Source organism: Pholcus phalangioides, unplaced genomic scaffold, assembly GCF_987345545.1.
Source record: "Pholcus phalangioides strain wild (caught in Gottingen) unplaced genomic scaffold, Ppha-v1.0 ptg000015l_1, whole genome shotgun sequence".
Taxonomy (NCBI): domain Eukaryota; kingdom Metazoa; phylum Arthropoda; class Arachnida; order Araneae; family Pholcidae; genus Pholcus; species Pholcus phalangioides.
Genome location: NW_028301608.1, coordinates 56,788,300 through 56,807,286, shown reverse-complemented (window position 1 = coordinate 56,807,286; position 18,987 = coordinate 56,788,300). Strand labels below are relative to the sequence as shown.

The 18,987-nt window shown below is 37.0% G+C and overlaps 2 protein-coding genes across 3 annotated transcripts in view; one reads left to right on the top strand and one right to left on the bottom strand.

Moving 5' to 3' along the window:
• LOC149076272 (putative G protein-coupled receptor AH9.1) overlaps window positions 1–13,756 on the bottom strand; it is a 43,517-nt gene extending 29,761 nt beyond the window's left edge. For both annotated transcript variants that reach the window (XM_089245516.1, XM_089245514.1), the window contains exon 1: window positions 13,598–13,756. The gene's annotated coding sequence lies outside the window, so the exon portion shown is untranslated. The remainder of the gene's footprint in view (window positions 1–13,597) is intronic.
• A 2,840-nt stretch (window positions 13,757–16,596) lies between these two features.
• On the top strand, window positions 16,597–16,986 carry LOC149076271 (uncharacterized). Its single transcript, XM_089242206.1, has one exon. It carries the CDS (start codon window positions 16,597–16,599, stop codon window positions 16,984–16,986), a length of 390 nt encoding a protein of 129 aa, XP_089098332.1.
• Window positions 16,987–18,987: the final 2,001 nt, after the last annotated feature.

Here is an 18,987-nt window from a genome sequence, read left to right as displayed (position 1 = left end):
ACGTATTTGTCCCATCAGAATAGGGAAGACAGTAGTGCAATACGAAACAAGAATAAATACGTAAGTGACACGCATAAAAACTGTACACACACACACACACACACAACACGTTCTTGCATGGAATTAATTTGTTAGAAATTTCCCAGAGAAATGTTTACGAGGTGAATCTTCAAAAGATGAGGTGAAGTCAAAAAGACATCTAACTAAACAATAAACAGACGGTCTGAGGTTTTGTGACGTTGAAACGGACTCAAACCTTTAAGAAACTTTCTTGACTGGAGATGCTACTGCCACTGATAAAGCAGAGATGGAGCGGAGATGGTCTAGAAGCATATAGCTACTCGGACTCCACATCTAACTGTTAGTGTTGTGTGATAATCTATCTATGAGAAAATGAAATATCCATGAAAAGTCGTTCAGAATCAGCTTTAAGACCAATCGTCTACTCTGAACTACTACGAATGAAAATAACTCACGTAACAAGTCTTGCGCATACGCGAGACTTGTTTTCGCCCGTTGCATCTTCCAATGGGTGTGCTACTACTTTACCGCACACTTACTCCGTTCATACCGGTACGTAACGCAATTTCCAATCAATGGAGTTGGATGGGAAATGAATGCACACGATGTATCGGTATCCCCCCGACTCGGTAGATAAATAACTTATTTTTGATGTTCTTCTTCTTTGGATCTAACCCTGTCGAAACTGAAGGCAACCTTCATGGTTGAAGGCAAGTATCTCTTACCACTGCACCATTCGGACTGTTCTAGTGGACGACTGGCTTGTTTAGGATCTGTATGTATGAGCTAAGGTATACGAGCAGTCTCATATAAGAGCGGTGCGACCCGAGCAGTCACACGGGTCATCAACTCAGGAGTAAAAAAAATAATTGCGGAGAAATGCATAAAATTCATTGCCTGTGAAATCCAAATCATGGATGAATTGATGGAATGGTTCACAGGGCAATGTGTAATTTTGTTACATTCCATCGAGCTAAGTACACAGCTGCGAGTTTTTTGGTGCAATTTTAACGGTGAACGCAGGTTCTTGATCGAATTTGAATTACTTATTAAATTTATTGAGGTTTATACGCCAGAGGGATGAACGAGTGAGACTTTTCTGGTGGGCTGACTTTGCATTGTTGTCAAAAGTGACAAATGAGATATCTAAGTTGCAGCTATCAAAATACAAATACAAGGACACAACAGGAAAAATGGCCAACGAGGCGGCGGAGGCCTCGAAAAAAATGTTTTTTTTATTGTTATTTTCTCAATCTATTAGTAATCATAATTAGTGAATTGTCAAGTGAAATTCTGAGCTTCGTCCTTCCAGGCAGCAGAAAATAATTCGTGGCTTATATTTTTTTAAAGAAACTGATTAAATTTTGAAGAATGTTTTTCTTTTCTGTTTAAGAAAAAACAGAAAAAATGGTAATTTTGAGCTGAACTTTTCTTTCGCATATTTTATTTTGCCTCAAATTTAACTGTCAGCGATAAATTTAAAAAAGAAAAAAAAGAAATCGTTCACCGGGATATAGACATCAGGAAAAGTTATCTATCATTCTGTCATGCGATGTCATTTAACGGAGTTAGGAGCTCGTTATCCTGTAAGAAGATCTGAACTTTGCAGCCGCCAAAACTAGTTGATGGAACATTTTACTTGAAGATGGAAAAATCTTCGGTTAAGTTTTTGATGAGTTTTAAAAGTTTATTTCCCGTTCATATAAAACGCTCTATAAAAATCAAGAACTTATTTTTATTGAAGTTTATATCAAAATTTTAATACTGCGGAACACATACCCGGACTTCAATATATATATATATATATATATATTGAAATATCTGAACACATATTTAGTACAAATGATGCATCTAAGTTCAATATTAGTTTAACCGCATTCGTCATCATCAATTTAAATTAATGTGCTTTTCTAACATAGAGAATGGTTTTATATACCGGAGAAAAGATTTCTACTTCACCACAGAATATCTGAATCGGAACCTGAATATTTGAAGCAGAATCTCTAAAAATAAAGAAATGCAAATTTTGCAATTTGTTTTGATGCAAATCTGGAATATAGGCCTGTGTGATAAATGATCTTGTCAAAATATAAGGCAGAAATATACATGTATATCTTTTCCCCTTACTTTCATTCAGAAGCAGACTCGGTTAAATGAAAAAAAATGTTTTTGCTGCAGAGAAAACTTAATCTAATTAACATATGGAAACATCCTTTTACTGATAAAATATTTCTAAATATTCTTTACTTTAGATAATCTTCCAAAATATATAAATAAATATATATATACATATATATGCTGCACTCCATATATTTATATTTCACCATCAGTATCAAAATACATCTAGAGAATTTTTATGGTAGGAAATATTAAATATATATATCTATTCCTCTCACACAAATACATTTTCAGAATTTTCATTCGGATTTGCATATCAGTAAAAATTTTTAGCGCTACTTTTCTGGTGAGTAGTCATGACAGTTTCAATGGAAGCAAAAGGTTTGGAATAAATCCAGATTTCACGGAGTATCATTAGACTCTACTGAACATATATTGTTACACTTTTAATCATTCCCTTTTAGAAATAATTTTCGACGAGGAATATCAAAAATATTCCAAAGCTAGGGAAAATTTCGGTTTTTGTACTTTACGGTGGAACTTCTGAAATACACTCATAGCCTCTGTGCATACAAAAAAGTCACTGCTGAACAATTTTATTTTAGAAAAATCGAACACTTTAATCGCTTAGCAGCTCAGTCATTCTAGATTCTTTTCAAAAAGTGTGGATAAACTCATTAATTCCACAGAGTGCGCGCGCAGTGGTTCCTAAATACTTTAAGTCACGGACCCCTTGGAAATATTTATGTTTTCCGTGTACCTCAGAAATCTTAGTGTCTGCCATGAACTTCCATTTATAGCAGCAGAATCCAAAGCGATCTATACGAATATCCTTGAACAATGGAAGGTATTCTATTCAGTACTAGCAAACGTGAAGTGATAGCAATGTCATCTACTGAATTGCAAAAGAACTTAAACAATGTTTCAGACTCCTATAGAAAGACGTTACCATAAGTAACTGACAATTACTTTTGTCAATTCATAACAATATTACTACTGCAGTCTACCAACACTCCAGCGGTGCTTTTGCGCGTAAATGTAGTTTATTAGTTTTCTTTACAAATATTTTTTTCCAACTTAGTGCGAATTGTTTTTTTCATAATTCTACAATCAGGCCGTAGACCCCCAATAAAAAGGCCGTCCCTTCGGGATCCAATTGGGAGACACTGACGTAGAGAATTGATATTCTCATGTTCTTACAGAAAGGAGCACTGAACATGTAAATTTATACTACAAGGCTTGTGTTGTAAGGTATACAGAGCGAACATAGTTATCAATGCGGGTGAGAGATTTCATCTAAATTCTAACTCGTTCTATACAAACGCAGAAAGTACTTAGAAAAAGACCATTTCGATTTCGCCAAACTGATTCTTCTACTACGACAGCTTCATTTCTTGAATACACACATAATGCTAATGGAACCCTGTCTTGTTGCGTTGACTTCTACGTTTCAACGTGCTAATGGAATTCAATGAAAAGTTGCCTTCATGGGTTCCGTAAATCCCCCCATTACTTTATCAGCAAACTGGAAAAACATATTGAAAGCTTAGCTTTTAAAGGAAATTGGAAGGGTTGAATATAGGAAAAACTGAAACTAAAAGTATCAAACGCCCCTTTATGAATGACCCGGATCACGGGACTACTTTTCCTGCCTGGACAAGAACTGTACATATTAATAATCATTATCTTCACCATTACAATTTATGATACCAGTCGAACAAAGGTGAAACACTAGAACCTATCTTTCTTCGTTGTCTTCGATCTTAATCTATTAGAAAGTGCTTAAAAAAAGAGCAAAGCTAAGAACTAGAATCATTTCCTAAGATTGTGGAAAACAAAAAAAAACATCTTCGGACATTGACAACTTTACTACAGACATTAAGGCCGTTTGTAACCTAAAACTTGATGCCTGATATAAAATATGTATAACCTTGAGATCTCAGGAAGAATATATTAAAGTGAATCCCCTTCTTTTGCGGACATTGGAGGGATAAAAAGTTCCTCCTTAAAATGAGGGTGGGGGGGGGCGTTAATCAGGGGTTTGGAGATGCATACTTTTATTATTGAAGGGAAATTATTATTTGACCGTAAATGAGTGGTGACGTTAAAAGGGTGGTTGTACTGTATTAAGTTATACGGATATCCGAATTGAACCTACACATTCACCCCTTTTTTATAGCATTTGCGTTATTCTCATACAGTACTAATTATTTTCCAAGAAGCAGATCAGACTTTGAATATCGGTATTGGAAAATAGTACGAATATTGAAAAACATAGCTGTTTGAGCTCGATAAGTTGTTTGCATAACTGAATATTTTACATGAATATCTGATGTTCTTGATATGTGTCTTTCATATTTCTATTATAATATTTCATGTCCTGATTCGCAATTTTCACAAATGCCTATTTTAAATAATGCACAAGTATATACGAGTATAAATTCCACTGAAGCTTTTTTTTCCAAGTTCTTAGCCCAAAAAATATTGAGTTCACGATAAAGAATTGGATAATTTTCGAATATATTGATTTTGGCTGAAATCCGTGCACTGAATATTGAAAATAGCCACTCTCGCAGAGACGTACCTTTCAACGTGAAAGGTATACGAACACGTACCGAGTGCTCATATTCAAGAATTTGATACGCTCCTTATATTTGACTTAATAAATGTTTAGGAGCAAATAACCTATGCACCGAAAAACCTCTGTGCGTGCTGCCATTTGTATGCGGCTAGAAACGAAATTTCAAAATAGAATGAAATTTATCACACGCTCTCGAATGAAACGTGTTTCGCATAAATTTCACGGATTTAAAATATTTCCGAGTGATGGAGAATGTATATTCGAGACTGTGTACGAACCGACCCAATCCAAGTAACTTACGAATCACAAAATTCACTTTGTAAATATCTAATATGTGAATACACGCGTGGCCTTATCTCTGTACAGTAGCGCGTAAGTGAATACGTGAAAAGATTATTTTCGAGAGAAAGTCAGTTACAAAACAGGAACAACTTTGAAATGCGTACAACTATATACATCATATATATGAGCAAAGTATCACATATTCGAATGCTCGTGTCAACTTGCAAATAGTGAACCACAATTATTGTTGTAGGTTTACCCTTTCAGACCCTGATGCCACAATGTGTGGGTAGTTTTAACTCACTAGTAAACCAGACATGCACCTTGTCCATATTCCTCTGCGAAACTTCTAACGAATTGGTACGTATTGGAATGTGTGTGTAGGTATAGTGAACCTCCCGTGAAGTTTGTTTCTGTGTAATGTTTGTTATGTGTGGAGTGCTGTATCTGCAATCACTTTTTTAATATCAGTTTTTCCTCAACTTATAGTGAGTGAAGTGTAATGAGAGTGAATACTCGTAACGTTGTAGGCCTGTTACCCTCTGCGGCGAGACTATTTAACGGGGAGATCGGCTCGCATTCGTCCCTTGAAGTTGGAGACCGCAGAAAACCAACTTCAGCCGATCACCACTGCGGCGACGGTGAGGTATGCAACCGGATCCTCGCGATGCGAGTCCGTCACTATGACCACTCGACCACCACAGCGGCCAGTTTATGGCCTTTATCTCACTGCATTATTTTTTCTTTCGACCTCTGGGAGTTAAGCTTTGGCTTAAAGGATTGAGTACGTTTTGAGTTAGAAATATGGCATGGCGATTATGAATTTTGGGGGTTTTCATCAGAGGACAGCAGTTAAAGAGTTGGACTTTCAGGAAGGGGGGGGGGGGGTCAAAGATGTCCCCCAGGGGGAGGAATTGTAATTTATTACATAAAATTTAGCAATAAAATTCCGGAAAAAACATAAATATTCTCTGCTTCATCGTGGCTGAAAACATTTGAACGATTTTGCAAGACGGAGCTCATCCACACATTGCAGTGTGTGTAGAGAATGTTCTTAAAACCCATTTTACAGAAGAACGTGTCATCAGCCAGCACTTCACTAATCTATAGCCTCCGCGATCCCCTGACCTTAATTCATGCGATTTGTGACTTCGGGGGGAATTTGAAACGTCTGGCAAATCGTGACAATCCAAGAACTTTACCTAACCTTAAAGGCAGCGTTTCACTCCACGTGCTGAACATTTCTCTGCATACCCTTCGGTCAGTTGTGTAACATGCCATCTTGCGATTTCTCATGGTATCTGAAAATGATGGTCATCATATGGAACATGTTTTGTTGCAGTAACAATTGTAAAAGTGTTTAACAATTGTTAAATTTTTAAACGTTTACTTAAATGTGTCATTTCTTAATAAAACGCCCTGTGATGGTGACATGCGCAACTATTTCTTTTTTTTACCCTGAAACAAATTCCCATCACTTCATGAAGTCCTCCACAAAATTTCACAATTTTCTGATGACTGGTTTCGCCTCTAGGCTACCTTAAGATAGGGTCTTTTAATTATGGACTCCCTGTATATTAAGCTGCTGTGGAAAAGAGGCGACTGCAGCAAATTCATCCGTCACAATGCACATTGGATGGAAATAAACTTCTCAATAGCTGAGAATTCACTCGAGCACGAGATGCTTCCTATTTATTATCAATAGCTACCAATTGATAATAAATAGGAGAGATGGCAAACACGCGCATGAAAAATGTAATATACTCATTCCATACGTACATATATTCGGGTAGAAAATTTTTGAAGAAGAAAAGATGACCGCAATTGCTCAAAAATGCGTGTGGTTCAGAAGTGATAAATCTCTTACAATATAGTACTACTAAAATAGAAAACTCCGCATAAATTTATGGCTCTGCCTGAAAGATCATATTTTTCATGGCAGATAAAATATTTGATGATATGCATTTATCAAAAAAGAAATCTATAAATTATTCAGAATCAACTCATCATATTCTTCTTTTCGACGTATAAATCTCTGAAAATGCACTAACGTATGTGGTTCTGGTGGCCATCACACCCCTGACTCGTTGCTCTGGCAAATTTATCGCACCCATTTATCATTTCAACTCTGCTGTGTACGTCTCTCACTTTCCCCGTTCCCTTATCCTCTTCAAAGCCAATTTACCATGAAATATCAAATTTTCAATTCGGATTTTTTCCCACGTTAATACACGTAAACATACATTCAAACTGGGAATTGATAACACGGAAAGTATTGCCACAGATATTTCTTCCGATTTAGTAGATCAGAAAACTGATGAGAGATATAGCTTCGCTCTTTGAATAAGCTTTATTGATATAAATGGCACGAAACTACACTGCCATTAAATAAGCGCATTCCAACTGCTAATTCCCCTCGCTTTGAGAAAACGGATATTACAGAACATCCTGTGAGATTAATCTTCAACTCACCGATCTGGTCATGAGGTTTCGGCGTTTATTTTCTGGACGCAAAAGTGTTGAGATGATAGATCGTAGATCCATAAATTAATTATACGGTAAAGGCACACCTCCTAACGAACCCACATGCGAATCCTTAAAAGCGCAGCATGAAACGAAATCCGTCTCTCGTTCGAATTTTAGGTATGGCTTTCATCTCGTTAGACTTGAGTAATTCGAAGAGCACACTGGGAGAAGGATGAATGTCAAATTTGGTTCAGCTCTCCGCAGAAATGCTGAATCACGCTTAGTTTAATAAATAAGCTTAATGATAATATATAACGTACTGAGCTAATAATACATTTGATATGATGAGGTGATCTATAGAATCTCTGCTGTCAACATCGTAACTGAATGTCTATACGTGTTTATATACGTGTCTCGGTGTGTTTGTCGAGTATTAGCTGTCTTCACTATCACTCTGATTTATTTGTATGTTGCCCGAGTGCACAGGGCTATGAATGGAAAATAGACGATTCATAATATTCGCGACTATCTTACAATTTAAACTATTATTTTAAATACTGGATTGCAGTGGGAATGTGAATAGCAAACGACTAGGTGATGCTGTTCACTCATTTCTGTTCGGCTGATGGTGCAATCGAATCGAGCCAGCAACTGATACATGGGCTCTGAAGTATAGTCACTCATTGATTAGGATTAATAAAACCAGACACTACTGCTGATTCAGTTAGACGATCACTGCAAGGATTGTTCAGTTCTGTTAAGGTTCGAGAAGACTTATATGTTCCGTAAACGAACAGAATCGGCCCATCAATAAAAGGGTTTAATGCCAACGATTTCGTTTAACAAAAGTTAAAAAAAACTGTCTTTTCAAGCTGTGCGTATAATTATGCTCGGTATGAAAGGCCCACTATTCTATTGTTACTATGCACATTAGACTAATAAATTTTAAGGCAAATAAAGAGAATGAATTTCCGCGTTCAACTGTGTATTGATCAAACATGGGCTAGGATTTCATGCGGTGACAACACAAAGTTTGAACCAGTAAACACCGATTTAATGTCATTGTGGGAATAGAAAGCTGCTGGAGACTTATAAAGAAAGAGTCCAACGATGTCATGTTCATTAAAGCTTCGAAAAAATTACCACTTATTCTACTCATTTAAATATGCACAAAAATATAAAGATATCCGGCGGAATTATCATGGGTCACTCAAAAAAATTCAAATATTAATATTTTGAAGGACAATTTTGAAATTAAAAATTCCACACTGAAGTCTTAGAGCGACGTCATTCAGACAACATGGTTATATAGGACAACCAGAGAAGGGGGGGGGGAAGAAACACATCTACAGTTTCTCTCTCTCTCTCTCTCTCTCTCTAGGGGCAAAAAAAGTTGGAGAAGAGAGGGAAAGTAGTTTTGTATAGCTATAGCCAAAAGAAGCGCTACGGATTATGAGTAGTCAAATGTTGCCATTTTTAATAATTTTTGTAGCTTTAATAATTGTATTCCCCCTCTAATTTTCTGCTTTTATTTGTTTGTGGGTGAGAGATTCGGGACTATCTCCCCGTTAAAAGTCTCGCCACAGAGAGCAACAGGCCTCTCTACAACGATACAGTTATTCAACCATCACACTTCACTACCATGATTGCTTCACGTTAGGATCACAACATGTACACGCACATTCGAACATGTACCAATTCGAAGTTCCACAAAGGAATATGAACGAGGTGCATCGTCTACCAGACATAAATGCCTATGATTGGTAAAGCAGATCAACTACTACTATAGCGGATAGTTTATAAGTATTTCTTTATACCTCAAGACTTGTGTGCCCACAAGAGCCCGCACAGTTGGCTTATCTCCCCCCCCCCAGATCAATTATATACCTCTCTATAGGTATGGTCTCCAAAACTTACGGCAGTGCAGGACGAACAGAGCCTTGGAAAAGCAGAAGGATGACTAGGAGGAACACGAAGAGGCCTTTTGAAGGATGAAACACAGAATTATATTCGATTTTTTCACCACCGCTGAACATTGTTCAGAACCCCCTAAGCCACTCGCCAGTGAGAATTTCCAAATATGTGACCCTAGCTGCATCCAGTATACTACTACTACTACTAAACCGTACATGCACCTCGTACACATTCCTCTACGAAATATCTATCGAATCGGGATATGCCGCGGAATATGTGCTTGTGGAGTGTATGTATAGCCCTTACGTACTTATGTTATTGAATTGCGCGTGTTTCGTGTTCATGCTGCCATCTGTCTTCCATTTTCTGAAGTAAAAATTGGAAAGTCTTGAATTTCCATGTTCTGTCAGTTTCGTGTTGTAGGTCTACCTGCTCTCTGCCGACCACCACTATGCCGTCAACGAGGTTCAAACCTGGATCCTCAGGACGAGAATCCAGTGCATCCTGTATAGTAATATTATTTAACTTGTAAGTGAAACGCAAGTTGTTCGAACCAAAAAAAGAGATAATGCACTTATCAGCACTAAAGGTCATGCTCATTTGTCTACGCTGCAATCCTGTTTACGTTGGTCTGGAGCAAATCCTTATCGGCCTATCTTTGGTTACAGACCATCCTCATTAGCTTAACGTCATCCGCGAATTCGTTAGCAATTTCATCGATACTTTGATCGAATTTATCGATAAAAAATGTGAAAAAAGTTACGCTCAAAGATACTTCCTTCAGGGACTCCACTCTTCACACCTGTCAAATCGGAAAATTTACGTTCATCACAACCCCTAGTGACCTATTCCCCAACCAGGATTCTATCTAATTCAGCAAGTTGCCCCCAATCCCAATCTCATGCGAACGCTTCAAGAATTTACCACGGTGGACCATCAAATGCCTTCTGGAAATGAAAACAAACATAATCGATGTTTTTGTCGTTTCCCAAAACCTTAACAACGTGATCATAGAATCATAGAAGCAAAGGAGGTTGGCTACACATGACTTCCCCTTTCTGAACATACTTGAGGGTTTCCGACAATATTTTTCATTCTCGTCTATCCATTTCACCAGTTACCTTTCGATAATGCCCTTCGGTTTCTAAAATTTCTTCGACGATAATTCGACATCGTTTCTCTACTATCGTTTTTTAAGTATCGGAACCACATTAGCAAGCTTCCAATACTCCCGGACAATATCCTCATCAACAACATTAGTTCTATAAATCTGTGCAACCGGCCCAAAAAAAATCATCAGCCCATTCCTTAAGGACCCTAGGAAAAATATCATCTGGTCCTGGTGCTTTGCTTGCACATACATTTTTTAGAAGTTTCAGGACTTCCACATTTTCCACTTGAATTACGTGTATGCCTCTAGGGACGGGTCACAAGACATTTATGAATTTTCCACTGGAATATCGTTGAGGACTCTATCACTCCCACGACACACCCGTGCTTTGGATACCATCTTCCCTATTAAAAACCGATGCGGAAGAAGTCAATGAGAGCACCACGATTGTCTACCTTGCTCTCTACCCTAGGGCCTTCTATTGAGGGGGGCGGGGAACCTTCCCCTTTCAACTATTGTTTAGATACTTGAAAAAATAATTTTGGGTCAGCTCCAATGTTGTGTGCCAACCTTGATTCAGCTTCCTTTTTACACTTTCTCTAATCACCTTCTTGAATGGCCCTTTTTTTATTAAATGATGCCACTTCACCCCGTTCCGCTTTTATACTCTGTAAATATCCTTCTCTTTCCCGATAAAGATTACGCTTTTTTCTCGTGAACCAAAAAGGGTGCGACAAACAAACGCGCTTTTTACGACCAAAGGGTATGACGTCGTGCAAAACAGAAGGCAGCTTCGTACTGAATTCTTCTTATTGACTTACCACCACGACTTAATCCCACCGGTCTTTGAAAATTACCGCTATCCTTTCTCTCAAAGGTCAAAGTTGGTTCTCCGAAAACAAGGAACCATTCTTTTCTTACCGACGTTACCCAAAGAAAAGCTACAGAGAAAACTATGACACGTAATTCGTTTGAAAGTGCGAAAGATATACAGGGGAAATGGTTTTTATTTTTATTTTATACATAAAACCATATAAAAAATATGAACCAGGCATATTGAGTAGAAACTGATTGAAACCGATCATAATTGAGTCAAAACTTTGAATGTGAAACTAAAAAGAGCGTGGCTGTGAATTGCATTTTTTTATGACTTGAAGTTGGTTACAATCGCACGAAAAATATTAGTAAAGATTTCAACGAAATTTTCGATACTTAACAGAATTTTTTTTTCGTCTGTGTGGATTTATTTGAAAATTCAATTTATACTTCAAGCTTTTCTTTTTAGTGTATGTGTTGTTGTTTTGCGCCGTACCACTTATTGAAAGGGGTCCAGAATTCTCAAACAAAAAAAGTTTCCCAAGTCAGGAAAGATTATTCATGTACCCATGATAATTGAAAAACAATGTTAGATCAGCGTTTTCATTGATACGCTTCTCACAATTAGTTTTTTCGAACTATAAAAGAATAATCAACATATGTAAAAGCCAATTCATCAAATTATAGATAAAGCTTAGTCAGTTTCTGCAGTCTAGTCTTTAACTATATATATGTATTTAAATTTATAGAATTATATACCAAATTAATTCCTTATTATCTGTGACTTTTCGGTAAAAGAAGCAGAGTGCATTTCCTTTTTCCTGCTTATTCTTATGTAGTTACTCACACATTTCAAAAATTCAATACTTTATAATTTCATAAACGGATTAATTATTGTGACAGACGATTTCAAAGAAAAAGTATTATTAAATGCATTATGTGTATGAAGTAGTTTTTACTTATTTAACAATGAATTATGAATCTCTGTCCCCTGGGTAAAAATTAAAACATAAAAATCGTGATCGGGAAATTGACAAAAACAATTACATTTACATCAGACTCGCCCTGGACAGATCATTTAGATCTTTTGAGTCACTCTCATAGATATCTGCATTTATTTACTCCCCCTCATTCCAATTGTTTTTTTTTTTTCATTCGTGTTTGTCTTTCCCCTCCCGTATTGTATATATTTTTGTCCCAATAAATTATAACAATCATTATTATTATCTTGTTGAATTTTTTTTTCAGTAATGAAAAAAATTGTTACAAAAAAAAAACTGTCTAAAATGTATGATATAAAATGTAATTATTGACTTTTTTTAGTTTTCGAGAACACAATAATGAAAAATTAATATTTTTATACAAAAAATAAACCAATCTACAGGTTGATATTTTTTCTTCACGATGGCGAACGACGATCAAGTCCATTAAAAATTATATTTTTCTTTTCAACTGGAATCTATTTTATAAGCAAAACAACAATTAAATCCTATGCCAAATTTTTCAGTGGATAATTTTTACATAATTTCATTAAAATATTTTAAAATAAAAACAAGTAATAAAATTTTCTACTGCTGAACATATAAACATTCGAATGATTATGAAAGGTATGAATTATTTGGATATTTTTTTGTTGTTTGGAATGTTTCGTAACCTCTATGATTCACCCCCCCCCACACCATCAAAACGAATTTAAATTTTTTCTATACGAAATGGGTGGAAATTGGCGCTGTTAGCGTATTTTTAAAATATTACGTTAACAAAGAAATTTAATTAATTACGGAGGGTTTTTAATTAACTAAATTGGTTAATTAAGGGTAAAAGACGCACTTTGCTTGGGTTTTATTTTTACCAATAAACAGATAAAATCTTGCTGGTAAAGTTTTTAAAAATTTGTAATTTGAATTATATTTCCAATCCTCTCAATTTGGTGCAGTTTTACTAATTTCTGAGCACGTGAAATTTCATCAGCTCTTAAGAAATGACACAGACAAAAGGATTCAACTCTTTCTAAATTAAAAAACTATAGTATTTATGTAGCCATATTTTGTATTGAAATTACACGAAAAAATGTATTTTCTAAAATAACAAAAAAATTGAGAGGAGAAATTGGTATAATGGATTTTTTGACCATGTATTTGCCATGTACATTCAAATATACATGGAACTATAGAGGGTGAATTTATGTCTTAAGAATTTTCTGATTAAAGTCAATCATTTTCGCTAAAAATATTTTTACGAAAGATCAAAGTTTTATACTTATTTTTGTTATAAGTACGTGGACTTACCATAAACTTTTACCGAAATTTCTTCGTGTATTTCTTGAGTATGTTAACGCGCTGCTGGACACGCGGAATCACACGTCAGCTACACTCTTTCAGGAATGTCTAGACAGACAGAAACGAAACAGGACTTTTGCGTGAGGGAGTTTCGGGATTGGATCCCTCCTCTCCTGATCCTGTTTCCTATCTCTCTTTTCAGGAAAATCATCTAACTAACACGCATGCGCTTCGTTCCCATTCACGGCTGGGGGTAAAACTCCAACAGTGTGTGTGTGTGTGTGAGTTCATATTGATCGAAGGAACACCCGTTATCATCACAGGCGGGTAAGAGGGGTCGGGGCAAAAAGTTTTTTGTTTTGTGAAAACGCGCTGTTTTGTGTGAGAATAATAAACGGTAGCTGAAAATTGGCGTTGGTAGAGTGAGAGAGAGAGAGAAGAGATTGTAAAAGTCTTGCTCAGATACATACGATGCGAGCGCGACGAGGTCGTTGTCGTCGACCGAGAATACGAGGGAAATAGCTGACACTATCATAAGGTGGTAATCATTCCTCGTTAATTGTTTTAGTAATAGCCACCCTTTTCGTAAATTTCCGGTGGTTCACAGTCAGTTTACCTACGCTGGCGAGATATCGCGTGAAGGTGATCTTTAGAACCTTCCTACATTTATTCAGACTCTGCGTAGGTGTTTCCTTTTCCAAAAAAAAGTTTTCCCACTAGCATACATTTTTCCCCCATGGTCAACTGTTGAATTTTTATTATGCCGGTATTACACTATAAAAGTTCTCTGACAAAATTGTTTTATATAAATAATATACCGGGAAAAAAGTGCCGAGTTTTTTCCTATACCATCAGTCTATGGGGTTTTAATCCCGAAAATACCCCAAAACTTGGGTTTTCACGCTTTTACGCGGGCAATAACATCAAGATTTCTCGACCTTTTTCATGGGGTTAGCTTAGCTCTTCAACATCCAAATTTTCTGTCATAAGTTAGTCACAACTTATCGAATTCATATTTTCTTAACTGATTCCAATTGATTCAATTTATACTGACTCTGAGCACAGCTCTCTGGGGCTGTATATTTTATTACCTTTTATTGATATACCTTTTTCTACACGTACACTCACACACACCCAACTATATATCACAAACTAACAATTTTTAAACTTCTTCATCCAACTCGTACGGTGCTCATGGGAGTCAATAGACACGGTGCGCACAGAGAAAACGTATCTATTTCAGTCATTCAGTCAGTTTTATGAAACATTTATTCAAATTTATTTTATAGAATGGAATGTCTCTTAACGTTTTCAGACATTGGCGCCACAAATGCTTGGGTATTTTTCTCACAGTAGAATTTTTTCTTTCGACCTCAGAAAATTAAGCCCTGACTTTTGAAGGAGTGAATTTGGAGTTGGAAATATCGTAAATAAATTTGGGGCTTTCGTGAGAGGGCAGCACTCAAAGTTGGTGGTTTTTCAGGGAGTTTTTAAGGGGTTTTCCCCCGAGAAAGTGTGATTTATTACTTAAAATTTAGCAAAAGAAAATTGCGGAAAAAATTGTATGCGAAGATGAATTTATTTTGCATCATATTGGCAGAAACAATATCAATAATTTCTTCACACACACCAAAAAAAACAAAGAAAACCCGAAAGTGTGAGAAGAAAATTTGCAAAAATAAAGATCTGCTGCTATTTATGTTTTTAATGCATTTTTTGAATAACAAAAATGCTAAAATATTTCGGAAATTCTGAAAAGTGAATGGTTGAACTGAAAGGGTTAAGGAAATAAACGGATCATTTTTTACATATATATATATACGGGGTGATTATAAAAAAACTATCCCGACATATGGGCCCCTAACTATCATACCATTCACAGAAACTGAATGAAATTTTGGCATAAGGTATTTTGAGGTATGCGCTCAAGAATGATATGGAAAACAACAGTGTCACTCTAACAGTTACGGTTACAGTGAGAAAATTTCGAAAATATCAAATGGCAACACTAAGTTTTTTGTATTGGAATGCGATCTCCATACTGAAAAACACTAAATAGCGTTGGAATGGCACCTGTAGCACGAAAATCTCCGGAGCTAGGCAAGGAAAAATTAAAAAGGACTTAGCAAAATGCACCAGAGCATTAATGTTCGTTTCATTCGTCACACCGTTTCTTCGGCTGAGATCCCAGCCTGATTAGTCCTCCACAAAACGAGAAGAAGAAACCAAAAAATTCAAATTTCGGGTTCCACGTAAGACACAGTCATGACTGACGTCGTCACGCTAGGTGAAAGAAAAGGCACTGCGAAATGCGAGCCACGTATGTTGCTTTCTGCCATTCCGAACAAGATGCCGCTTTCAGGGAAAGAGCGTGGGGAAATCGTAAAGATTTATTACCTGAATGGACAAAATGCGTGAAGAAATCATGGATTACGGGCGAGGCCCGTGCACTGTCAAAGCTGTACGGGACTTGATTCATAAATTTGAAGAAACTGGTTGCACATACGATCGACCTCGGTCTGGACGACCTTTCGTTCCCGTGGAAGCTGTTGCAGAAGTTCATCAGACGATAAGCACAGTTCGTCCCGCAAGTGCACGCGGTGTTTCACGTGTTCTGAATCTGCCGAATTCAACTGTCCGCAAAATTCTGCGCTCTGTTCTAAACATGTTTCCGTATCGATTCCAGCGTGTCCAGATGTTGGAAGCGGGAGATTACGGCTGGATTTTGCGAATCAATTCCTTATCCGGTACGATGAAGATAGCAGTTGGCCTTTACGCATTCTGTGGACAGGTGAGGCGCGTTTCTCGTTAACTGGTAACGTGAATTCGAAAAATTGTGTGCACTGGGCAATAATCCACATGATGTGCTTGCACGTCCATTACACGAGGAAAAAGTGACTGTGTGGTGTGGTATAACGAGTACGTTCATCCTCGGCCCTTACTTTTTTGAAGAGGTTACTGCCGGTGATCTGCAAACATGCACAGTAACGAGTGCTCGCTATCTGGACATGTTAACTCGTTACGCGATTCCCGCATTGCAACGGCAAAATGCTCTATCTGAAGTTGTGTGGATGCAAGATGGCGCTCCTCCACATGTAGGGTCTTCAGTCAAACGTGTCTTAAGTCAACAGTTTGGTGACAGAGTTATCTCCCGTCATTTCGCGTTTCCGTGGCCACCAAGGTCTCCTGATCTCACACCAATGGATTTCTGGCTGTGGGGATATCTGAAATCCAAAGTGTATCAGTTTCGTCCGCAAACTGCATCTGATTTGAAAGATGCCATCAGAACTGCGATTCAAGAGATTCCTATTACCATGGTACGTGCTGCAGTGCTATCCACCATGTGCCGCATGCAAAGTGTCATCGTGTGTGAAGGAGGTCATGTGGAAAATTTGTGAATTTTTTTAAAGTTTTTGTCAGCTTACTTGAGTTGCTACCAGTAGTACCTACAGATAACATAAAAAAGTCAGTAATTAAAATTTGCTACTCAATTGTATTAAGAATAATTAAATTGCGTTAAAAAATCAATTACATTTTCGATAGCAATTTGTAGAGATACCGTTGACTAAAATTTTCGATTTTTCTCACTTTTCAAAATGAAGTCTCGAGTTTTCGAGACCCCGAAAATACACGAAATGTAAAGGTCGAAAAATTAAAATTGATAATCATATCGATACCTCTGTGAATATTATTTTAACTGATGTTACGACTTCTTTCAGTCCGATGAGGCACAAGTTTATGTTATGGATATTTCTTGTTTCATCAGATGCGGTGTGAAGATTTTAACTTTATAATTTGATTTCAACCAAATCCAATTATATTTTCCTGAATATTCCGCTACCGCTGCTAAATCCTGCCTTTTTTCTGATCTCATCAAATTATCTTATTTCATTTTAATTTTAGAATTAATTGTAGAAATTCCATTTGAGACATTCTCCTTGAAACAATCCACATAGAGAAAAATCTAAATTACGTGTATCGATGATCTCCAAACGCACTAAAATGTTCAGAGAGTTTCAAGAAGAGAATCGTCCGATTTAAAAAATCATAACTGTTAAGCTTTCAATGAATATCTTGAATATCTTGTGTTAAGCTCTCAATCCGTTTTGATCGAATAATCTATAGGTAGAAAGAGGGAAATCTCGAGTTTCGCGCAGTTGCCGACAGGTACCACTAACGCTGTTTCTTCGGCCGCCACTTCAGTGTTGGCCAAGATGACGACTGTACAACAGAAATCGTTTCGTGTTCTAATCTTCGCGAAGTGTGAGTCCCTAACAACTGTCCATCGTGCTTTTCGTCGACAATACCCCTGATGTTGAAATTCCTACCGGTCAGAGTATCAGACGATGGTATAAACAATTCCGAGACACTGGTTGTCTGTGTAAAGGGAAGTCCCCCTGGCCGTCCCCTCATGTCAGACGAAAATGTGGAGCGCATCCGACAGAGTTTCGCACGTAGTCCAAATAAATCCACTCGCTGTGGCTGCAAACATGCTCACAAAAGTTTGGGGCAAATTTGGCTACCGTATAGACCAGTGTTTCCCAAAGTGGGCAATATCGCTCCCTGCTGGGCGATGGAAGCTACGGTTATACCATTGGATTCTATGGGCTTGTTTGAGTTGGGGGGCGATGAGAGAGAAAAATTTCTGAAGAAGGGGGCAATGGAACAAAAAAATTTGGAAAACTATGGTACAGACATATGCTGTGTATCCCAAGGTGGCCATATTGGGCATTTTTAATTTGGTTCGTAAAAACTTCATGATTTGCCATGTAATATAAAATCCATCGTAAGTGTCTATGTGTTCAATATTTTTCGTATAATATACGCATTTCAAATCGGGTGATTCTTTTAGAAACACTTTGTATATTTCTAAATTCGGGTTGGATAAATCGGTAATAGACACGTTCGTTTTACTGTATAGTACCACGTGATTATGAAGTAATGACTTGATTTTTTTCATTATGCATATCGTAATTTAGAGTCATTTCACCTTAACGAAATTGAGGCCACTTGAAACGTGGTTGCTGATTCAATACTTCGTACGTGTTTCGAGATAAGATCACCTTGAAATAAGCTCACGAAATACTTGTGTTTGTTCGAAAATCCAGTAATTTAATGGGAGGACTAACAAGTTCAACGTAACTGTTAGGCTGATTATCTCCGAAAACAAGTAATCATCTTAGTAATGAATGATGCATGAACGAGAAAATTTGCAATTTAAAATTTTTCATTTCGTTCACAAAGTTCGGTGATCCGGTAAATTTCTGAAGATCTTTCAATGGTGAAACGCACGAATATCCATCAAACTGAGTTTGCGCTGTACCCAACGCTAAAACAATTATCTAAATTGCGTTTCCCAGACAGTCTTTGAAGATCCTTCGATAACATATCTTCGTCTT

Coding starts and splice junctions, on each gene's coding strand:
- LOC149076271 (XM_089242206.1), top strand. CDS start 16,597: ATGTTAACTCGTTACGCGATTCCCGCATTGCAACGGCAAAATGCTCTA.